The sequence below is a fragment of the Giraffa tippelskirchi genome, chromosome 4 (genome assembly GCF_054371585.1).
Source record: "Giraffa tippelskirchi isolate mGirTip1 chromosome 4, T2T-mGirTip1v1.2.pri, whole genome shotgun sequence".
Classification (NCBI taxonomy): Eukaryota; Metazoa; Chordata; class Mammalia; order Artiodactyla; family Giraffidae; genus Giraffa; species Giraffa tippelskirchi.
In genome coordinates, this window is record NC_137278.1 from 160,393,197 (window position 1) to 160,415,953 (window position 22,757).

Below are 22,757 nucleotides of genomic sequence, written 5' to 3' on the forward strand. Positions count from 1 at the left end.
TCCACTAATTTATGTTGCAAATATATTCTTTATAGTGTACTGAATTACATTTTTTTTTTTTTAGCCCACTCAACGGCAACGAGCAGCTATGCTAATTAAAATGATACTTAAAAAAGATAATTATTCCTATATATCATTCTACAATGCTCTGCTCCATGAAGGTTACAAAGATCTTGCTGCCCTTCTGCACGGTGGCATTCCTGTCGTCTCTTCTGATGGCAAAGATTCAGTTAGTGGAATAACTTCATATGGTTTGTATCCATGATGTCTTCTATCACAATTGCTACGTGGCTGAAGTTTTATCGTAGATGGAGTCTGCTGGAGAGACGTATCAGTTCACTGAAACATGCATGTGAAAAAATTATAGTCTTGTTTTCCAATTCAAATATTTTTATTTGTGTCCATATTACTTGCTCATTTCCTTACCCAGTGAACTATCTACTGCTGAGGTAATATACATACCTTAATTTTTAGAGATAATAAGATAATTTATAAGCCTTCAAGTTTTTTTCTAGTTTTGTGTTTACCAAGTTCAAGCACAGGAAAGAGGAAATCTTTATAAATCTATGTTCTTGAAAGCAATTCCATATTCTTTCCTTTATACTCTCTTCTCAATCTTTAGTATGAGAAAAAGGTTGGAGAGTTAGGGAGAGGATGAGTAAGGGCACATATAAATGGAGATTTTCATTGCTCTTTAGTCATATTGAAAGATGTATCTTTACTTTCGTTCTGGGTGTTAATGAGAAATCAGAAAGTTAATACGCTAGCCATGTTTTCTTCTCTTGGAAATTCTGGCGGAGATCTCAGCCTGTTCTCTTTGGTTTTTATGGAATTACTTGAGTAACCATTTCAAAGTTCTCATTCATGCTTGTTTTGTTTTGGATTTCAGTAAGGACAGTCCTGTGTGAAGGTGGAGTACCACAGAGGCCCGTTGTTTTTGTTACTAGGAAGAAGCTAGTGAATGCAATTCAGCAGAAGCTCTCCAAACTGAATGGTGAACCAGGATGGGTCACCATATATGGAATGGCAGGTTGTGGGAAGTCTGTATTAGCTGCAGAAGCTGTTCGAGATCATTCTTTCCTAGAAGGTAAGTTTTGATTACCATTGCTGGCTAAGAAGATATTGTTTAGGCATTGCATTAGCTTCCTGTTGCTGATATAACAAATTGTGAAAGCTTTTGGTGGCTTAAAGCAACACAAATATTATCATGTAATTCTGGAGGTCAGAAGATCAAAATAGCTCTTACTGGGCTAAATCAAAGTGTCAGCAGTGCTTGACTCCTTTTTGAGGCTCAGGGAGAATCCTTTCCCTTCCATTTCCTACCTTCTAGAGGTGCCTTGCATTCCTTGACTCATCCTTTTTCTTATTTTCAAAGCTGGCAGTGTATAACATCTTCAGATCTTTCTCCTCTGATCTTTGCTTCTGTCATCATATCTGCTCTGACCTTTTTGCCTCTCTCTTAACAGGGGCCCTTGTGATTATATTGGGCCAACTGGATAATCCAGGATAATGTCATCTCAAAATCCTTAATTGCATTTGCAAAGTCTCTCTTTGCTGTAAGCTGCTGCTGCTGCTGCTAAGTCGCTTCAGTTGTGTCCGACTCTGCGCGACCCCATAGACGGCAGCTCACCAGGCTCCGCCGTCCCTAGGGTTCTCCAGGCAAGAATACTGGAGTGGGTTGCCATTTCCTTCTCCAGTGCATGAAAGGGAAAAGTGAAAGTGAAGTCTCCCAGTCGTGTCCGACTCTTAGCGACCCCATGGACTGTAGCCTAGCAGGCTCCTCCGTCCATGGGATTTTCCAGGCAAGAGTACTGGAGTGGGGTGCTTTGCTGTATAAGGGGCCATATATACAAGTTCTGTGGAATAGGATGTGGACATCATGGGGAGGGGAGGGGCAGTTTTCTACCTGCCACGGGTGATTAAATTTGAATTTAATTTTCTACCTCACCTGTCACAATGAGGCTTGACTAGCCAGGCCAATAAGTTCATGTGTTATCAGTTGGCATTCATTATCCCTGGAATGAAACTAGTTCCCTTGTTTCTTAATTCAAAATTTTTGTATTTATTTGGCTGTATAGAGTCTTAGTTGCATCATGTAGTATGTTTCATTGTGGTGCTCAGACTCAGTAGTTACAGTGCTCAGACTCAGTAGTTGAGGTTCCCCAGGCTTAGTTTCTCCTCGGCATGTGGGATCTTAATTCCTTGACCAGGGATTGAACCTGAGTCCTCTGCCTAGCAAGGTGGAGTCTGAACCACTGGACCACCAGGAAAGTCCTTCCTCTTGACCGCCCCCCCTCATCTTAATAATTGAGGGAATTATATGGTTGAAAAAGTATCTTGAAAGGTTGTCCAGCTTGTATCCCTGCCTTTTAATAGTACTGTACTAATCCAGCTTCCTGGCAGTCGAGTGTTCTGGCAGAGTGCTGTAGGGAAGATTGTTGGAAATGCAGTTCCACTAATGGCTTCCCAGGGGTGATTCTTTATTGTTTTTGGCATCCTGAATCATTAAAATAAATTCCATTTCTGCAGTTTAATTATATCGTTTATTTATTTTTAAAAATAAAAATCTTTAGTAACTTATCTATCTTATGTGTAACTCCAAGAAAAAAAAATTGGAAGTTGACTGTAGCAAGCAAAATGAGTTTTTGCAGGCAGGCTTTATAGATTCATTAGACATCTGGGAACTGATTTTCCTTGCTTCAAATATTCATGTAGTCAATAAGTGTTTGAGAATCTGTCATGGATTTTGGCACTGTTTTGGGCAAAATCCAGAAAGAATGCATGCATAGCCTGTGCATCTAAGAAATTTACTTACAGTCTGGTACGAGAGGATGACACATTAACTATGATATATGTGATAAACTGAACATTAGAAACAAGTATAAGGTACATGCAAAGTTAGAATAAAGGAAGGAAGCTTTCCATCAGGGGAAGAGAATGAGCAGGCCAGGCTTCCTGAATGAGGTGACATTTTAGCTGGAGTTTGAAAAATAGAAGCTTGGCAGGCGAACTCAGCAAGGATGGGAGAGTAGAGAAGGTGGGAAGGGAGTTGGGTAGTTACCAGAGTGAGGAAGGTCAAACTGTGCAGCAGAGGGTTTAGGACATTTGGCAGGTGCACTGCTGACCCGAATGAGTCCAGTAGGTTCTCAGGGTATTCCCTAGCAGGAATTTTATATAGTGTCCAAAGTCTTTGGTTGCCATTAGTGAATTCGGGGGAATTTAAAGAGATAGTTCCCTACTTCTAGTGGTTAATATCTTCTTGTTGTTGTTGTTTACAATATATAATCACCAGTTAAAATAGTTTATAAGAAGGACTTCCCTGGTGGTCTAGTAGTTAAGAAACTATCTGCCAGGTGACACAAGTTTGATACCTGGTCCAGGAAGATTCCACATGCCGAGGAGTAATCTGTGTGCCTTGGAACCTGTGCTCTGCAAAAAGAGAAGCCACCACAATAGAAGCCTATGCACCACACCTAGAGAGTAGCTCCTGTTCACTGCAACTAGAGAAAGCCTGAGAGAAGACCCAGGGCAGCAAAAAAAAACCCAAAAAAGTTCATGACGAGATGACACAATGAGTGGAATAAATGGTAAGCACCTGAGAGTTTTAGAAAGTTGGAGGCTGGGGCACAGCTTTTGTGCACACCTGGTTTTAATTTATATGTCACAGCCTTTGTTAATGGTATTGATCATACTCTTGTCAGAAATATGCCTGATTCCTAAACCCTGGTTTTTCTCTCTTGTTTTTATAGAGAAGTTTTAGATGACTCAGAGCTATGCAAATCTCAAGGCCAAGAATTTATTCAGTTTTTTTTAACCTCTCCTGCAAAGTTGATCACCAAGCATATTTCAGGATAAAATTGGTTTAAATTTCTTTAGTGTGAAGTAATGGTTTTTGTTTCAATATAATCATAAATTTCCTTTAAAATGTGTATAATATACTAATTTTTAGGGTTAAAAGTGCTCTTTAATGCTCTTTAAATCACTTGATACTATTGGGGTGAATTTTCAATTTTAGGGGTTAAAATTGACCAACAACCTATGGATTTAATTACCCAGGAATCATATTGTATAAAATGTAGTCTTGGGATAGATTTTAACCACTTTGTTTTGAGAAAAGGTCAGGGATACTGGCAATTTTCTAGTGTATAATGAGCTTAATTTGTATTCCTGATAAGTGTTAGTGAAATCTCAAGTACAGAGAGATGAGTAAATCATATTCTTTAGTTTACAGCTTATTTTCATATTTTAAGTCTATCTGAGTTTCTTACTGTGTTCATTTCCTTTTTTTTTTTTTTTAAATATTTATTTATTCGGCTGCACTGGGTCTTAGCTGAGACATATGGGATCTTCCATCTTTGTTGTGGCATGTGGATCTAGTTCCCCCCACCAGGGATAGAACGCAGGCCCCCTGCACTGGGAGCACAGAATCTTAGCCCCTGGGCCACCAGGGAAGTCCTGTTCATTTCCTTTTTTTTAAAAAAAAAAAAAATGCCATTCTCATTTCCCTTTCTCTCCTCTAAAGGAGAACATACTCTTCTATGTGTCTCCTCTGTGCAACTACAACACTACTTCATTTCTGACACTAGATATATGAGTTTTCCACATAGCCAGCAATTCTTCAGCACCAGCTGGGAGTCCTATGATTTAACTTCTGATGCTACCTACCTGGAGATAACATCAGATCACACCAGCCTGCCCCCACCCCAACCCTTTCAGATGACAGTTGCCAGTCCAGGTGCTTCTGACAACTATACTTACTGGATTACTGGTTTATTAGACAAGCATAACGGGCTTCCCAGCTGGCTCTAGTGGTAAAGAACCCTCCTGCCAACACAGGAGATGTAAGAGATGCGGGTTTGATCCCTAGGTTGGGAAGATCCCCTGGAGGAGGTCATGGCAACCCCCTCCAGTGTTCTTGCCTGGAGAATCCCATGTACAGAGGAGCCTGGTGGACTACAGTCCATAAGGTTTCAAAGAGTCAGATGTGACTGATACGATTTAGTACACATGCATGCATACAAGCATAAAACTCTGGAACAGCCTGATGGAAGAGATGTGTCGGGCACGATATGTAGGAAAGGGTGCAGAGTCCCTGTGCCCCATGTGGATGCATCACTCTCTGTGTACTCCCCGTGTGCACCAACCCACACGCTCTGAATCTCACCCTTTTGGTTTTTTACGGAGTTTCCAGTTACATAGGTGTAGTTGATTAAATCATTTATGATTGAATGCAATCGCTAGCCACTGCCTTCTCCCCAGAGGTCTGGAGGGTGGGACTGAAAGTTCCAGTACTAATCAAGTGTTTGATTCCCCTGGATTTAAGGTTCCCCTAAATCCCTAGGTATTTAGAGACTTCCCAGAAATTACTTTATTAACATAAACTCAGGTGTAGTTGAAAGGGGCTTATTATATGAACATAAGACACCATTTCACTTTTATAGTCTGGAGCAATTTCAAGAACTGGGAACAAAACTGTTAAAAGATGCACCTAAGGCCCTTACGTGGGAAATTACAAGGGATTTAGAGCTATGTGCTAGGAATAGTGACAAAGATCAAATATATATATTTAATCACAGAATCACACCTCCCCATAGGTGATCATTCTAATGTGTTTAATATATGTGTGCGCTAAGGCACTTCAGTCATTTCTGACTCGTTTTGACTCTCTGGACTGTAATCGTCAGGCTTCTCTGTCCATGGGATTCTCCAGGCAAGAAAACTGGAGTGGGTTGCCGTGTCCTCCTCCAGAGGATCTTCTTGATCCAGGGATTGAACCCACATGTCTCATGCCTGCTGCATTGGCAGGCAGGTTCTTTACCACTAGCGCCGCCTGAGAAGCCTACTTAATCTATATTCTTTGTAAATATACAGGGTATATAAATACCAGATTTGATTGCCCTCCTATCTGTGCATTCCTACCAGTAACATGTGATGACTCCTATGTCCTCACTTCCTAGTAATATTAGGTTATCTTCCATAATTGAGATTATTGACAGGCTGGCAGATGTGAAGTGATACCTTAGTTTACATTTCTGTGATAACTTGAGCTTGACCATTTATAAGTTTTTTAGCTTTTTGAGTTTCCTTGTTATAAAGTTCATTGATCTCATTTGTTGTTTTTTCCATCTTGTTGCTTTTAAGGAGTTTCTTGAATACTATAGATAGTAGGACTTACTGGTTTTAGACTCTGTAAATACTTTCTCCTTATATCATCTGTATTAACTTTGTCCTAGATGTCCTTGATAGAAATCTTTAATTCTGATGTAGTCAGATTAGTCGACTTTTGTGCCTTCTAATTTGTGCTTCCTGAATTTTAAGTAGTCCTATTATCCAGTATTATTATTATTATCCAGTAATCAGGTGTGGATGTGAGAGTTGGATCATAAAGAAAGCTGAGCACCAAAGAATTGATGCTTTCGAATTGTGGTGCTGGAGAAGTCTCTTGAGAGTTCCTTGGACAGCAAGGAGATCAAACCAGTCGATGCTAAAGGAAATCAACCCTGAATTTTCATTGGAAGATCTGATGCTGAAGCTCCAATACTTTGGCCAACAGCCTTGAAGAGCTGATTCATTGGATAAGACCCTGACTCTGGGAAAGATTGAGGGCAGGAGGAGAAGTGGGTAACAGAAGTTGAGATGGTTAGATGGCATCACCAACTCAATGGACATGAGTTTGAACAAACTCCAGGTGATAGTGAAGGACAGGGAAGCCTGATGTGGGGTCCGTGGGGTTGCAAAGAGTCGGACACAACTTAGCGACTGACAGCAAGAGTCCTATTATAGTCTTACCATTCATATTTAGCTTTTTAATCTGAAGTCTGCTTTTGCATATCCACTAGTTCAAGAGTAGATACTTTCCTAAAAATAGAGTTGGACATGACTAAAAGACAATAACAACAAAGATAAATTTTAATCTCTGGAGTTTATTCTAAAACATAGAAATACTAGATTTTGCCATTGTTATAAAACCTTATTTTTTCTTTTGAAAGTGCAGGTAACTGTATGGGTTACAAACTTCATTAAAACTGGTTTCTATAGAAACTGTGTTACCTTAGGGTGGTGTTCGGTATAAATTGATGAACACTATTAAGTTCTTAACTATTTCTGTCTATATATTTTTAAGAAACCCAGTTTCCTTTTAAAAGTTCAGCCCTTTAATTTGACGAGTTAAAAATTAAAAGAGTTGATGAATTTTTCAACCTTTTACACTATTGTATTTCAGTGCTGAGTTTCTAAGGATGTGGAAGTTTTCTCTAGAGGCTGTCTACCTGTTTGCTTCCTTCCTTCCCAGGACTTCCCTGGTGCTATTAGATTATTAATTGCTACCTCGATAAACCTCTTGTGAGAGTAGGATGGGTTAATTTTCTCTGAATTAAGGCAGTTGTTTTTTTTTTTTTTTTTGCTTAAATTTCTCTGATGAGTTATAGGTACAAGCCTCATTCAAGGCTAAATTGCTCCCTCTTGTGCCCACAGTCAAGATGTTTGGATTCTTTCTGAAATGTGAAATTTATGCTCACAGTGATAGGTTTGCAGATCAGTTGGTCTTTTGGTCTGTTTTTTTTTTTTTCCCTGACCACACCATGAAGCATTCAGGATCCTAGATTCCTGACCAGGGATCAAACCTGTGCTTCCTGCAACGAAAGCGCAGAGTCTTAACCACTGGACCAGCAGGGAATAGTCCTGTTAGTCTGTCTCTCCAAGCAATAATTTATTATTTTTCTTGCATATGTTAATAATGCCCTAATTTACTTCTAAGGTTTGGAGAGAGACCTTTGATGTAGATAGTAGGTATTTAAATTTAAATCTGCAGAGTTCATTAGCCAGTTGTGTCTGGCTACTTTCTTTACCTTGTCTTTAACCCTAGGATGAGTTTGAAAAATCTTAAGTGGAAAGCACAAGCTAAAGAAAAACCCCTTAGGAACAGCATGTAGTTTAAAACTGTTTTAATTGTTTCAGTAGTAGCATTTTCATTTAAAATGAAGTAAAATTTCTTTTCACTTCTTTCCTTTCTCCTAAATTCTTCACCAGAGGTAGTCATGGTTAACAGTTTAGAGTGAGTTGTTTTTCCAGACTTTTTCCTGTGCATTTACACACATGCACATACACAGAAGAGCTGGACACAACTGAGCAACTGAACACTGTCACCAACACAGAACACAGCTGTAGCACTAAGCAAAGCCCCAGAGATTTACTGTTTCATAACCGTTGACTTTAACAAGCCTAGAGAACTTCAGGAAGCTTTCAGGAGGAAAGCGTTAAGACTTGTTGGGATTTCCCTGGCAGTCCAGTTGTTAAGAATCCACCTTCCAATGGAGTTCAGTCCCTGGTTGGAGAACTAAGATCACACATGTCTCAGAGCAGCTAAGCCCATGTGTTGCAACTACTGAGCCCTCATGATCTAGAGTCCATGCTCTGCAACAAGGGAAGCCACCCCAATGAGAAGGCTGCACACCACAATCAGAGAGTAGCCCCCAGGGGCCTCAACTAGAGAAAGCCTGCATGCAGCAACAAAGACCCAGCGCAGCCAAAATAAAAAGCAAGAAAGTGTAGGACTTGGTTTAGCTTCACCTAAGACATAGATACTGGTAATCAAACCATGCTTAACAGCCCTGCCTTACCTCAGTTATGTAGAGTTATTTCTTCTGGTCATTTATCGTCTTTTAGATTCTCATGTAGTTACTACCCAGTTCATTGCCGAATTCCGATCTAGGTCCTTTCCTCTCATTCCCAAGCCTTTGCTGTGCCTTCTAGACTTCCTCCTCTGTGGTCAGGAAACTCCTCTATATCATCAACCCTTCTTAGACCTCCTTGTCTTACGTGAAACGGAGCAGTTTTCCTGAGGATACCTCCTTCTCTGTAGCCTTTTTCAGTGGTGTGGTAACCCCTTTCCCTTTCTAATTCACATATTTCAGCACCAAGAAATGGGTGGATACTTTCTTTGCTCTTTGTTGCCTCATCTGGGCCTTTAATAACTCCTTTCTCCAGCTAAATTCTTTGTCTTTTGAAGTTCATTTTTCTAATCTTTCCCAGTTCTAGTATAGCCATCTGATTGATTGATGATTGGAGTTCTTAGTTATAAATTTAAGTCCTCCTTCTGCTGGCAATCTTAGTGATTTGATACCTATGTGGATGAGTCATCCAAAACCTTGGCCTCTCAGTTCCTTGACTTCTGTATCTGCAGTGACCATTTTCTTTGCTCCCCTTCAGCCATATAATTTACTGATCACAGGTTGGATCCTCGCCTTTGGCATTACCAGAAATGATACCACTTTTGAAATCTTGACTATAAAGTTCTATTCCACTCTGCCTACCTCCATCTATTCTGTTTTTCAAGTTCACTACAGTTTTCTGAGTCTTATCCATTAATAGCATAATATCCTTACCGTTTGTCCCATCAGCCCCCTCTCAGCCTTGGGCCTAGATTTTTATTGCCTATTATTCAGTTGCTCCTCAGTACACACTCTTTAGTTTTCTCCTTATCTTGAATGAAAGCTGATGCCTTCTCTGTGCTCCTTGTTGCTTCATCCAGACGGTATTTCTGTCTTCTTTGCAGAAGAAAATCACCTAACTGAGCTTCAGTTTAAATTCATGATCATACCTTGGCAATTTTACTTAGTTTATTTAGTAGATGTGTAATCATTGTATTGGGCTTCCTTGGTGGCTCAGTGGTAATGAATCCACCTGCCAGTGCAGGAGACATGGGTTGGGAAGATCCCCTGGAGAAGGAAATGGCAACCCACTCCAGTGTTCTTGCCTGAGAAATCCAATGTACAGTGTAGCCTGGCGGCCTTTGGCCCATAGGGTTGCACAAAGTCGGACGCGACTGAAGCGACTTAGCACACATGGCTTGATTAACAAAAATGATGATGTCAGTTGACAGTAGCAGTAATAATAATGTCTGTTCTTATTATAATGCTTACTAGTTCAAAGCTTAATTTTATGAAAGGTGCTCTTATCCCTATCACTAATAATCCTGTCTGTTAAAACCTTTTACTTTTAACATAGCCAAATAACATTTTATATTATTAATTTCTTATAGTAACTGAAATAGGCAGGGGTAAACAGTCTTATTCTAGTATTGAATATGAAATTCAAGTTAGTGATTTGCTAAAGGTATCAAAGCTAGTAAGCAATAGAGCCAGACTTGAGCCTAACTTCCTACTTGAAGTCTCCATATGAGAACCATAATGAACAAGTTATGTGTTCCCAGGAGCCACATCAGTGGTTCTCAGTCAGAGGTGATTTTTTTTTCCCCTCGGGATATGTGACAAACTTCGGAGACATTTTTGGTTGTCATAACTGGGGAGAGGAAGTGCTGCTGGCATCTAGTGGATAGAGGCCAGGGAGGCTGCTAAACGTCCTGTAATGCTCAAGACAGTTCCCTCTCAACAAAGAACTATCTGGCCCAAAATGTCCAGAGTGCTTCTGTTGAGAAACTGTTGTACAGTAATCGTTGAGGACATAGGACAAAGATTTGAAGTTTTGTTTGGTAAGATTTTACTGATAGGTGGCAGATTAACACCAAACTTCAGTTTATTCACATCTTCAACTTTTCTTAGATTTGGGCTCTGAAGCTCAATAATAGTCCTACAAACAAAATATGTACTCTGAATCAAGAGAAGTTTGAAGATGTGATGAAATCGAAGATTGGAACAAATCTTTACTGCTGCTTATCAGAAAAATCTTTCAAAGGGAGACTCCTGTTTAAAGACCTTAAATTTATTTTCCTTTTTCTCACCAGATTGTTTCCCAGGTGGTGTTCATTGGGTGTCAGTTGGGAAACAGGACAAATCCGGGCTTCTGATGAAGCTGCAGAACCTTTGCGCACGGTTGGATCAGGATGAGAGCTTCTCCCAGAGGCTTCCACTTAATATTGAAGAGGCTAAAGACCGTCTCCGCATTCTGATGCTGCGCAAACATCCAAGGTACAGATGGTTGTATTCTGTTTATGTGTGAAGTCCCAGTGAGACTTAACTACTGACATCTGGAGAACGTCATGACTTTTTCTTGCTCTTGGGTAGAAGATTGAAAAAGAACCATTGCTTTTCTGCTCTTTCTCTTGTATTTAAAAAAAAAAAAAAAGTGGCTGCCACTGACGTTTGCATGATACCTGTTTTCCTAAGTAGGTGGTCTTTGTTAGAAAAATGCAAACGTTTTACCTTGAAACCATTATTTCTAATAGATTAACATAGAACAAAGGACAGAATAAATGTAGGCAACTTGTGAAAGACTGGAGTCAGGAAAGATTATTATTTAATGGGATCCTTCTGTTGTGTTATTTCAGTTTTTGGGTATACATGTAACTCTTCTACTTCCCTATACTTTAATAGTTTCTTTTATTTCAATAATTTATTAAATAAATACCATTATAATTATGTGCCAGAAAGTATTACCAGCTATTGCATAATTTTCATTAACCAGAGGGAGACAGAAGCTTAGTTGTTGCCTTTGTTAAGAGTTAAAGGGTTTAGTCAGCAATTTGGTTCCTGTGATCTAGCAGCCCTTCTTTCATTTGTTCATTTAACCAACATTGAGTGTTGTGCCAGGTTCTGGGTCAAGTGCTACAAGTACAAAGATGAATAAAGCATTCCTTGTGAATGTAACATTAAATTGGGTGAGAATTAGGTAATGACTCTGAATTTTTTTTATTGCCCTGATGCACCTAATGATGCTATATGCTTTCATGTGTAACAGTGGCTGGAGTATGGCAGTGATTCCCAAATTGGTAAGAGGATTCATATCAGGATGTTGGGGGAGAGGAATAATTTTTGGAAATCGTACTCACTGCAGAGAGCAAACTCACTTCTCTCTGGTTTCTTTACTAGATAACTCCATTATGTCGCCCTTTGCCTTGCTAGTCACTAGTATCTATTTTCATGGAGAAGTAGGATTGAAATCACTAACCACTTCCTCTTTTCTTGCTCAGTAACTTCTCCTTAGTCCTCCTTTCTTTCTCTGCAAATATAAAAATGATTTCTGTTTAGGAAAATACTGTAACCACTCTCATATATCAGACCATGTTATATAAAGGGAGTCATTTTGTTTCTCAGCATCATTTTGGTTTATGCTTTTGTAATTTTCCAACCTGTGTATATTCTTAGAGTCTTTTTTTGTAGTGTACAGAAGTAGTGTGCCAGCCAGATAAAAACGCTAGTGTATAATTATGCTGTCAGGTTTTAGTTGTATTTTTTCTCTATTTGTTCTGGTGAGTATAAAAGAGTTTTTGGAAGGACCAGTTAGGAATTAGCACAGAGGTTCTTTGTCATTATGCATAAACAAATTGATTTCTTGGATGGAAAAAAAAGCCCACTAGTGTACCAGGTGAAAAGTAGTATTTGCTGATGCATTCTATTAGGTTGGAACATATGAAATTGCTAGTTTTGTAGGTAAAAAATGGTCAAATATTGTCATTGTTCTGTGATGCTTTCTAATACTAACCTAAGCCCAGTTCTTGTTTTGTTTGGATGCTTAAAGTCAGAATTGGAAAATCTTATTTGGATAGTTCTTTTTAGATGCTAGGAGGCTTATTTCTAATACTTACATCGTATTCATTCACAGTTCTCTTTTTATAAGTCCCTTAACTTTAATATGAAGTGATTTGGGGTGGAAGGAAGGGGAAGTCTCTAAATTTTTTTATTGGTATATTGTATAAGGGATACCAAAGAAAAGAACCAATATAGATATCTTTAAAAAAAAATTTTTGTAAATTAAAAAACACACTGACATGCTCTTTCTTTTTTTTTTGAAAGGAATTTTAAAATAAATGTCATTAGTGGCTCAATACAGTTTTTTTCTTATTAAGGTCTTTGTTGATCTTGGATGATATTTGGGATCCTTGGGTGTTAAAAGCTTTTGACAATCAGTGTCAAATTCTTCTCACAACCAGAGATAAGAGTGTTACAGATTCAGTAATGGGTAAGTATTATTATTTTTCTTTTTATGATGATTCAATTACATTTAAATATGTGGCATAGCAAATTGCTTACTATGTCTTGGTGATTTTGCAGGTCCTAAATATGTAGTGCCTGTGGAGAGTGGTTTAGGAAAAGAAAAAGGACTTGAAATTTTATCCCTTTTTGTTAATATGAAGAAAGCAGATTTGCCAGAACAAGCTCACAGTATTATACAAGAATGTAAAGGTATAATTATTTATTTTGTGTATAAGGGAATTACAGAGAGATTAATTTACCCTTTTGTAAGTTAAGCTAATGAACATGACTATTTATTTTTTATTTTTTTTACAAAAGTAGGATACAGATTCTATTCAAGTTCCCATAGACTATAAACTAGGAGACACTGGGGTATATCCAGGGACATAAAAGAAAGTACAAAACTTCATGTTCTTAAAGATATTGAAATCATGCAGTCTGTTCTCTTAACACTGTGGAATTATGTTAGAAATCAATACCAAAAGATATTTGAAAATAACCCACATATCTTCAAGTGCAGTGTAACATTTACCAAGAGAGTCTTTGACTTAGTATTGAAAGTCTCAATGAAGTTAGAAGACTAAAAAAACAGAGGATGATTGCAGAGAAGAAAGTATTTAAATGAAAAATTAATACCCAAGTGAGAAATTAATATCAAAGATACTTGAAAAAAATCCTATGTATTTGGTAATTAAATGTCTACATTTAAATGATGGGTGTATCTAAGAAGCCATAGCAAGGAAAATTAGAAAATATTTGTAATAGAATAAGAATGAAAAGAGAATTTACCAGTATTTGTTGCATGCAGCTGAAGCTGTTGAATGCAATTAAATACAGTGTGGAGTCTTGAATAAGCTATGAAAACAACTGATGGACATTAGCATAAAATTTTGTGAAATTTGAACAAAATCTGTATTTTAGTTAATACTGTCACGTGTTAATTTCCTGTTTTGTTTTTTTTTCACAACGGTATTTCTTTATCTTCTCACAATTGGATTAGAAGTTTCATTTTTTTTTTTTTTAAATCACTAATATAATACATTTTCTAGACTTTTAGCAGTAATTGTTGTTGTTCAGTTGCTCAGTCGTGCCTAGGCTCTTTGCAACCCCAGGGACTGCAGCGCTGCCAGGCTTCCCTTTCCATCACCAACTCCTGGAGCTTGCTCAAACTCAGATCCATTCATCTGAGTGATGTCATCCAACCATCTCATCCTCTTGTTGTCCCCTTCTCCTCCTGCCTTTAATCTTTCCCAGCTTCTTCAATCTTTCTAATGTCAGCTCTTTGCATCAAGTGGCCAGAGTATTGGAGCTTCAGCATCAGTCTTTCCAGTGAATATTCAGGATTGATTTCCTTTAGGATGGACTGGTTGGATCTCCTTGCAGTCCAAGGAGTCTCAAGAGTCTTTTCCAACACCACAGTTCAAAAACATCAATTCTTCAGCACTCAGCCTTCTTTGTGGTCTAACTCTATTGGACCATGCATGACTACTGGAAAAGCCATAACTTTCACTCTATGGGCTTTTGTTGGCAAAGTAATGTCTCTTCTTTTTAATATTCTGTCTAGGTTTGTCATAGTTTTTCTTCCACAGAGCAAGCGTCTTTTAATTTCATGGCTGCGGTGATTTTGGAGCCCAAGAAAAGAAAGTTCTCACTGTTCCCATTATTTCCCTATCTGTTTGCCATGAATGATGGGAGTGGATGCTGTGATCTTTGTTTTTTGAATGTTGAGTTTCAAGCCAGCTTTTTCACTCTCCTCTCTCACTTTCATCAAGAAGCTCTTTAGTTCCTCTTTGCTTTCTGCCATAAGGGTGGTGTCATCTGCATATCTGAGGTTAATGATATTTCTCCTGGCATATTGATTCCAGCTTGTGCTTCATCAAGCCCAGTATTTTGCATGATGTACTCTGCATACATGTTAAACAAGCAGGGTGACAGTATACAGCCTTGATGTACTCCCTTCCCAATTTTGAACCAATCTGTTATTCCATGTCTGGTTCTAATTGTTGCTTCTTGACCTGCATACAGGTTTCTCAGGAGGCAGGTAAGGTGGTCTGGTATTCCCATCTCTTTTATTTTCCACAGTTTGTTGTGATCCCCACAGTCAAAGGCTTTGGCGTAGTCAATAAAGCAGAAGTTGATATTTAGCAGTAATACTAGATGCCAAAATATATGAAACTACAGCAAAGTTTCAAGTGAATATGAACTAGAAATCTAGCATTCTATTCATACTAAGTCAAACAGGTGGAATCAAAATGTCACAAATTTTTTAGCTAGGCAAAAATTCATAATTTTTATAAAATATATTAATGCATACTATTTATATATGTATACAAAAGCTTTTCTACTACACTTGATAAATGCTTGAGAAGACTACAACAAAAAAGATAAACTAAGTGAAGTGGAGCACTGAGTATGAAATAGAAAAAGTGAAAAACTAGATAAAAGTAAGAGGTCATCACATAGTCCAGTTGTTTTTAAATATGGCTTCTCATTAGAAACACATCTAGAGCTTTGGAGAAAAAAAGCAATACCTGGGCATTTGTATTTTTCAAAAAATTCCTTCATAATTCTGATATGCATCTGAATTTTAAAAGTGATTACAGGTTTTTCTATTAAATGGTAGTTTTACTAATAATAGAATTCTGTTATTTTCTGTTGACTAATCATGATACAGTGATATTAAGTGAATAATAGTTACATAATTGCAACAGTAAAAGATGTTTATCAGTTTTCACAATCAGTAGCCAGATGGAAAATAACAGATAATTGCAATTGCAAGCCATAGTGGAAACATGATTAACCTATCAGTATAAAATAATTACATAAAATTTGGGGGGTTATGTAGAGTGACGTGGTAAGTGCACGTGCATACATGCTCAGATTTTCATCTGCCCAGCCTGTCTGTGTCTTTTGGTTGGAGCATTTAATCCATTTACATTTAAAGTAATTATCAGTATATATGATCCTATTACCATTTTCTTAATCATTTTGGCTTTATTTTGTGTAGGTCTTTTCCTTCTCTTATGTTTCCTGCCTAGAAAAGTTCCTTTAGCATTTGTTGTAAGGCTAGTTTGGTAGTGCTGAATTCTCTTAACTTTTGCTTGTCTGGAAAGCTTTTGATTTCTCCATCAAATCTGAACAAGAGTCTTACTGGGTAGAGTATACTTGATTATAGGTTTTTCCCTTTCATCACTTTATCTTTTTTTTGTGTGTAATAAAGTTTATTAAAGTATAAAAGGGATAGAGAAAGCTTCTGACGTAGGCATCAGAAGGGGGGCAGAAAGAGTACCCCCATCACTTTAAATATATTGTGCCATTCCCTTCTGACTTGTAGTTTCTGTTGAGAAATCAGCTGATAACCTGATGGGAGTTCCCTTGTATGTTTGTCGTTTTTCCCTTGCTGCTTTTAATGCTCTATCTTTGTCTTTAATTTTTGTCATTTTGATTACTATGTTTCTCATTGTGTTCTTCTTGGGTTCATACTGCCTGGAACACTCTGTTCTTCCTGGACTTGGTTGACTATTTCCTTTCCCATGTTAGGGAAGTTTTCAGCTATTATGTCTTCAAATATTTTCTTGGGTCCTTTCTCTCTCCCTCTTATCCTGGGACCCTTATAATGTTAACGTTGGTGTGTTTAATGTTGTCCCAGAGGTCTCTTAGGTTCTCTTCAATTTTTTTCATTCTTTTTTCTATATTCTGTTCTGCAGCAGTGATTTCCACCATTCTGTCCTCCAGGAAGTTTTTCCATTCTTCTGCCTCAGTTATTCTGCTGTTGATTCCTTCTAGTTTATTGTTCATGTCTGTTCTTTAGTTCTTCGGTAAACATTTCTTGCGTTTTCTCCATTCTGTTTCTGAGATCCTAGATCACCGTCACTATCATTATTCTGAATTCTTTATCTGGAAGGTTACCTATGTCCACTTCATTTCGTTATTTTCCTGGGGTTTTATCTTGTCTCTTCTTCTGGCACATAACTTTTTGCTTTTTCATTCTGATTAACTTTCTATAATGTAGTTGTTGTTTTGGAGGCTGTGGGATTGTGTTTCTTCTTGCTTCTTCTGTCTGCCCTTGAACATGACAATTTAACACATGACGCTCAGAAACTTTACTAGAATATTTAGTATTTTAGGTTCTTCTCTGGTACCCTAAATGGATAGTGGTATTTTGTTGTTCATTCATTAGTTAAAAATAATGGTTAATGAAGACACATATGTTATGCATGGGGTAAGATGAAGACATGGCCTCTGCTATCAAAGAATAAAAAATATAGTGAGAGTCAAGCTTTAATTTTTTTGCTTGGGATTTTATTTCTTTTATTTTTAATTTCTGGCCATGCTTTGTGACTTGTGGGATCTTATTTCCCTGAATTATTTTGCAAGGATAGAGCCCATGCCCTTGGCAGTCAGCATGGAGTCCTAACCGTTAGACCATCGGGGAATTCCCATAATTTTCAGTCTTATCCATTTAACGGCAAATCTTGAGCATTTTTCTGTTATTAAAATCTTTTGAAGAAAAATTTACCAGTGGCATAATATTGTGATATACTTTAATTTATTCAGTCATTTCCCTGTTATTATTTAAAATTTTTTTACTCTTTTGAGCAATGCTGTAATTAACATCCTTAAATAGTTCTTATTTTTAGTGACTTCCTTAGAGTAAATACTTGAAGTGAATCCAAGAGTTATGTATTTTAAGGCTTTGGATAGCATACAGCAAAAATTCTTTCTTTGAGGACAGATTGATTCTTAACTTGGTGGTAATTTGGAAATGATACAGTATTAACACAGTGATTTTTTTTTTTGTTAATTTTTTAGGTTCCCCTCTTGTAGTGTCTTTAATTGGTGCACTTTTACGAGATTTTCCCAACCGCTGGGAGTACTACCTCAGGCAACTTCAGAATAAGCAATTTAAGAGGATAAGAAAATCTTCATCTTACGACTATGAGGCTCTAGATGAAGCCATGTCTATAAGTGTTGAAATGCTCAGAGAAGACATCAAAGATTATTACACAGATCTTTCCATCTTTCAGAAAGATGTTAAGGTGCCTACAAAGGTAATAGATGAATCAACAATCTTTGTCATCCCCTTATTTGTGGCATGTAAGCTTTGGCTTAGTACTGAGGATATTGTTACAGAGGATATTAGCAAGATAAAACCTGTGTGCCTGAGGAGGTAGGGTAGAGAATGTCGAAATCCCACTACTCTTAGTTTCCTTCAAGGACTTGATGTTGAACTCAGGTGAGTTGCCTGTTTCTCAGTGATTTTCGTGAACCTAGAGAAACATTTGACTTCTTCAGAACTTTCTCTTTTTTATCTTGATGAATATTTGAACTTCTTGTCAAATGGAGATATTATTCAGGGCTTTAAATACATGATTTTTTTGTGTGTTAATCTCTTATCTGCAGTCCTGGTTCACTGTATATTGTGGCACATTAAATGCTTAAAATGATTCCTAGGTGTTATGTATCCTCTGGGACTTGGAAACAGAAGAAGTTGAAGACATATTACAGGAATTTGTTAATAAGTCTCTCTTGTTCTGTGACCGGAATGGAAAATCATTTCTTTATTATTTACATGATCTGCAAGTAGATTTCCTTACTGAAAAGAATCGCAGCCAGCTTCAGGTATTTGCATCTTTGTACATTCCTTTTTTTTTTTGGTAAGTTTTTATTTTGAAATGATTTTATACTTATAGAAAAGTCTTACAGAATTTTAGTATGGAAAATAGTATAGTTTCTATGCGTATACCTTTACCTAGCTTCCCTCAATGTTAACATCTTACATAACTGTAGTACAGTTATCAAAGCCAGAACATTAACATTGACTAACTACTGTGATTTACTTTCCCTGGAGAAGGGAATGGCAACCTGCTCCAATATTGTTGCCTGGGAAATTCCATGGACAGAGGAGCCTGGTGGACTACAGTCCATGGGGTTGCACATAATCGGACATGACTGAGCGACTAACAAGAACAAGAAAAGAACTGTTAACTGATACTTTATTTGAATTTCGCCAGCTTTCCCATTAATGTCCTTTTTGTAGATCAGATTCAATTCTGTTTCCCATATTAGATAATATTGTCCTTTCCTTAGTTTACTCAAATTTAGGAAAATGCCTCAGCTTGCTTTCTTCTATGGTCCCTTTGGAAGAATACTTACCAGGTATTAGGTACAGTGTTCCTTAGTTTGGGTTTGTCTCATGTTTTCTCTTGACTAGAGCAAGGTTATATATTTTTGGCAATAATACTACAGAGGTGCTGTGTGTCCTTCTCAGTGCATCATACCCAGGGTGTTGATAATGGCTTATCAGTGATAGTAACATTGATTACCTGGTTAAAGTTTCTCCACAGTAAAGTTACTGTTTTTTCCTTTTGTAATTAATATGTATCTTGTGGGGTGATTCTCTGTACCTTTTCCTTAATACATAATTTTATTTATTTTGGTCTTTGTTTCTTTGCACAGGCTTTCTCTAGTTGCAGCAAGTGGGGGCTGCTCTTCATTGCAGTGCGTGGGCCTCTCATTACGGTGGCTTCTCTTGTTGTGGAGTATGGGCTCTAGGTGTGCGGCCTTCAGTAGATGCAGCACATGGGCTTGGTAGTTACAGCTTTCGACTCTAGAGCTGAGTGCTCAGTAATTGTGGCACATGGGCTTAGTTGCTCAGTGGCATGTGGAATCTTCACAGACCAGGGATCTAACCCATGTTCCCTGCATTGGCAGGTGGATTCCCATCCACTGTGCCACCAGGGAAGTCCTGTACATTCTTAAATAGCTTTGGAAGGTAGAGTTTCTGTGGTGCTTGGGTTATGAAATTGCTTCTGTTTTCTGAAATGTTTCATTTGGGTTTCAGGATCTACACAAGAAGATGGTCACTCAGTTCCAGAGACATCACCGGCTACATTCTCTTTCACCAGATCAGGAGGATTGCATGTATTGGTACAATTTTCTGGCCTATCACATGGCCAGTGCTAATATGCACAAAGTAAGATGACTCATTGAGAAACATTATTTTCTTCTGTCTGACTTTTATTTTGTCTTACGTTGAGAATTTTCTTTTATTAGTAAAAATAGGGTTATACCCTATGTAACTAATTTAGTTTTTGTTAACTGTTTTTACCTGCAGGTACTTTAGTAACTGCAGTAAGTGAATCCCCTAAAAATTAACTCTCTTCATACCAGTAACTATCTTTGTGGGCGATATGGATTTGTTTTTCAGTTTTGAGAGGAAATGGAGGCTAGGAAAGTATATTCATTCAGTAAATGTTTATGGAGTGCCTGTTGTGTACTGGTATTGTTCTTCATTATAAACAACATACCACGGGCACAAAGTCCCTGCTCTCATTGAACTTACATGCTGGGGAGATACTGATACAGGACAGATAGGTTTCTACTATGTCAAGGGATAGTAGGTGCTCAGAAGAAGGAAAAAGCCTACGTGGAGAAAGGAAGTGATGATTTTGGTGTTGGATCATCGTGATTTGCTGAGAATTTGATGTGTGTTGTAAGAGAAAGAGAAGAGTCAGTGGAAAGATTGGAGTTGCCGTGAACTGAGATGGGAATAGCTGTGGGTCAAACGTATTTTTCCAGGGATGATGGGAAGATTAGGAACTCATTTGGAATATATTAAGTCTGGTGTACACATTAAGATATCTGACTGAAAATATTGAGCATATAGTTGGGTATACCAACCTGAACCTCTGGGGAAGATTATGTTATAAAATTTGGGAATCATCAGCACATAGATGATATTTGAAGTCATATTCAAAATGTTAACATTTTAGAAAACATACGTACTTTGAATAATTTTTCTATGCTAAGGTATATTGTCTCTTGGTTATGAGTATGGTGTATTGTAGCTTATTTTTTTCCACCAAGCAAAAGATAGTTTGTTTAATAATCAGCATTGGGATGATGGTATTCCAGTAAGTATCTGTGCTCTAATTTACTTAGCCAAACTGTAGTCGTTGAACATTTAGGTTGATTTTCAGTTTTTTTTCCCCCCTTATGATGATATAATGAAACTCTTGTTTGTCTTCACACCTGTATTATTTCCTTTGGAAATGCCCTGAAGTGAAATTATTGGGTCAATGCACCTTTTAAAAACATTTGATATGTATGATAGTGTGATAGGATTCAGTTCCTTTCATTTTTTTAACCTTTTTTTTCCCCTTGATTTTTAAAAATAGTGGCTTTCTTTCTTTGGAAAACAAGAAAAAAATAAATGAAGATCACAGCCATTGCTAATGCTTTTGTGTGTAGTTTTCTAGATCATTTTGCTGCTCAGATACACATTATCTGTTGTTTAAAACCAGAATGGGATCTTGATAGGAATATAGTCTTATATTTTGTTTTTTCTGCTTAATTGTATTTTATGGTTATCTTTTTATGTCAGTTTATGTAGACTGACGTAATTTTCTTTAAAGCTAACATTTTTTATATACTTAAAAAATTATTTATTTGGCTGTGCTGGGTCTTAGTTGCAGCACAGAAACGTCTTAGTTGTGGCATGTGGGAGGATCTAGTTCTCCAACCAAGGATTGAAATGGGGCCCTCTGCGTTGGGAAGGCAGAGTCTTAGCCACTGGACCACCAGGAAAGTCCCAATAATTTTTTAAACATAATTTTTTTAAGCTGTATACTATTTAATTGTATAGCTACATTACGGTTGGTCAGTTGCTTTGGGGATGGTTAGATTACTGAAGCACACTCGACTGACTTATTTTCTTAGGACACGTTTATAAGTATAATGCTGGGTTGATGATGTATACAGTTTGAATTTTAATGTAGATTGCCAAACTGTCCCCTGGAAGAGTGCTCTGATTTACATCACTGCCAACAGTGTACAAGAGTGACCATTTCCTCTGATTCTAGCTAATATTCATATCATTCCTTTTAGTCTTTAAAAATCTGATAATAATAAATTGTAAATCTTTGTTGTTTTCCTTTGATTATTGGTGAGATTCATGACTATTTGTATTTTTTATTTTGTGAGTTGGCTATCATCCATTGCCTTCACCTATTTTTCTATTGGAATGTTTGTCTTTTTTTGTTATAATTTTTATATGAAAAGATAGTAAGTTCTCATCTATCATACATTTGTAAATAAATTCTTTTCCTGTTTTATTTTTTGTCTTAAATTTTATTTATATTGATTTTTAATGTGTTGAAGATTTGAGTCTCTATGTAGCTAAATGCATCACTGTTTTTCTTTCTGATATTTTGTTTTGGTGTCATATGTATGAAAATTTCCTTCACCCCAGGGTTACAAAAATAGTGAATATCTGTGTCTTCTGGTGGTTTTTGAAGTTTCCGTTTTATATTTAAGTCTTAATGGTCCAGCTGAAATTTGAGTTAAGCTGTGAGCTTCATTTCCTGTTTCTTTGGAATTATTAATGATATGTTCCTTTTTGTCCTTAAATTCTAGATATCTACTAAGTTGCTCTCGTAGTGTTAGGGTAATGACGGTCGATTTAAAATGCTTTGATCTCTTTAACAGTGCTCCTGATCTTACTTTTTTTTTTTTTTTAAAGGAACTGTGTGCTTTAATGTTTTCCCTGGATTGGATTAAAGCAAAAACGGAACTTGTAGGCCCTGCTCATCTGATTCATGAATTTGTGGAATACAGGCATATATTGGATGAAAAGGTATATATTAATATTAAAAATAAGTCCTTAAAGGACATATATTTTATTCTAGATTTAATATTGGGGATGAGCAAAATAGAAGAGGTGAAGAGCAATAATTTCCTCACTTTAATCTTGATTAGTCTGATTATTTTGCCTACTTTCCTACTGGCAGTGTGGATAGGATTGAGATTTGAAAGCTGGGAAGTAAA

General features: G+C 37.2%; 1 protein-coding gene across 3 annotated transcripts in view; it reads left to right on the forward strand.

The window, feature by feature from the left end:
• APAF1 (apoptotic peptidase activating factor 1) overlaps positions 1-22,757 on the forward strand; it is a 108,391-nt gene that overhangs the window by 3,696 nt on the left and 81,938 nt on the right. For 2 of the 3 annotated variants that reach the window (XM_081595394.1, XM_081595395.1), the window contains exons 3-11: positions 65-251; positions 890-1,087; positions 10,742-10,925; positions 12,803-12,915; positions 13,008-13,139; positions 17,742-17,980; positions 18,384-18,551; positions 19,774-19,905; positions 22,453-22,566. In XM_081595394.1, the coding sequence (XP_081451520.1) occupies positions 65-251; positions 890-1,087; positions 10,742-10,925; positions 12,803-12,915; positions 13,008-13,139; positions 17,742-17,980; positions 18,384-18,551; positions 19,774-19,905; positions 22,453-22,566 (1,467 nt within the window). The remainder of the gene's footprint in view (positions 1-64; positions 252-889; positions 1,088-10,741; positions 10,926-12,802; positions 12,916-13,007; positions 13,140-17,741; positions 17,981-18,383; positions 18,552-19,773; positions 19,906-22,452; positions 22,567-22,757) is intronic. The other variant, XM_081595396.1, reaches the window with a different exon arrangement.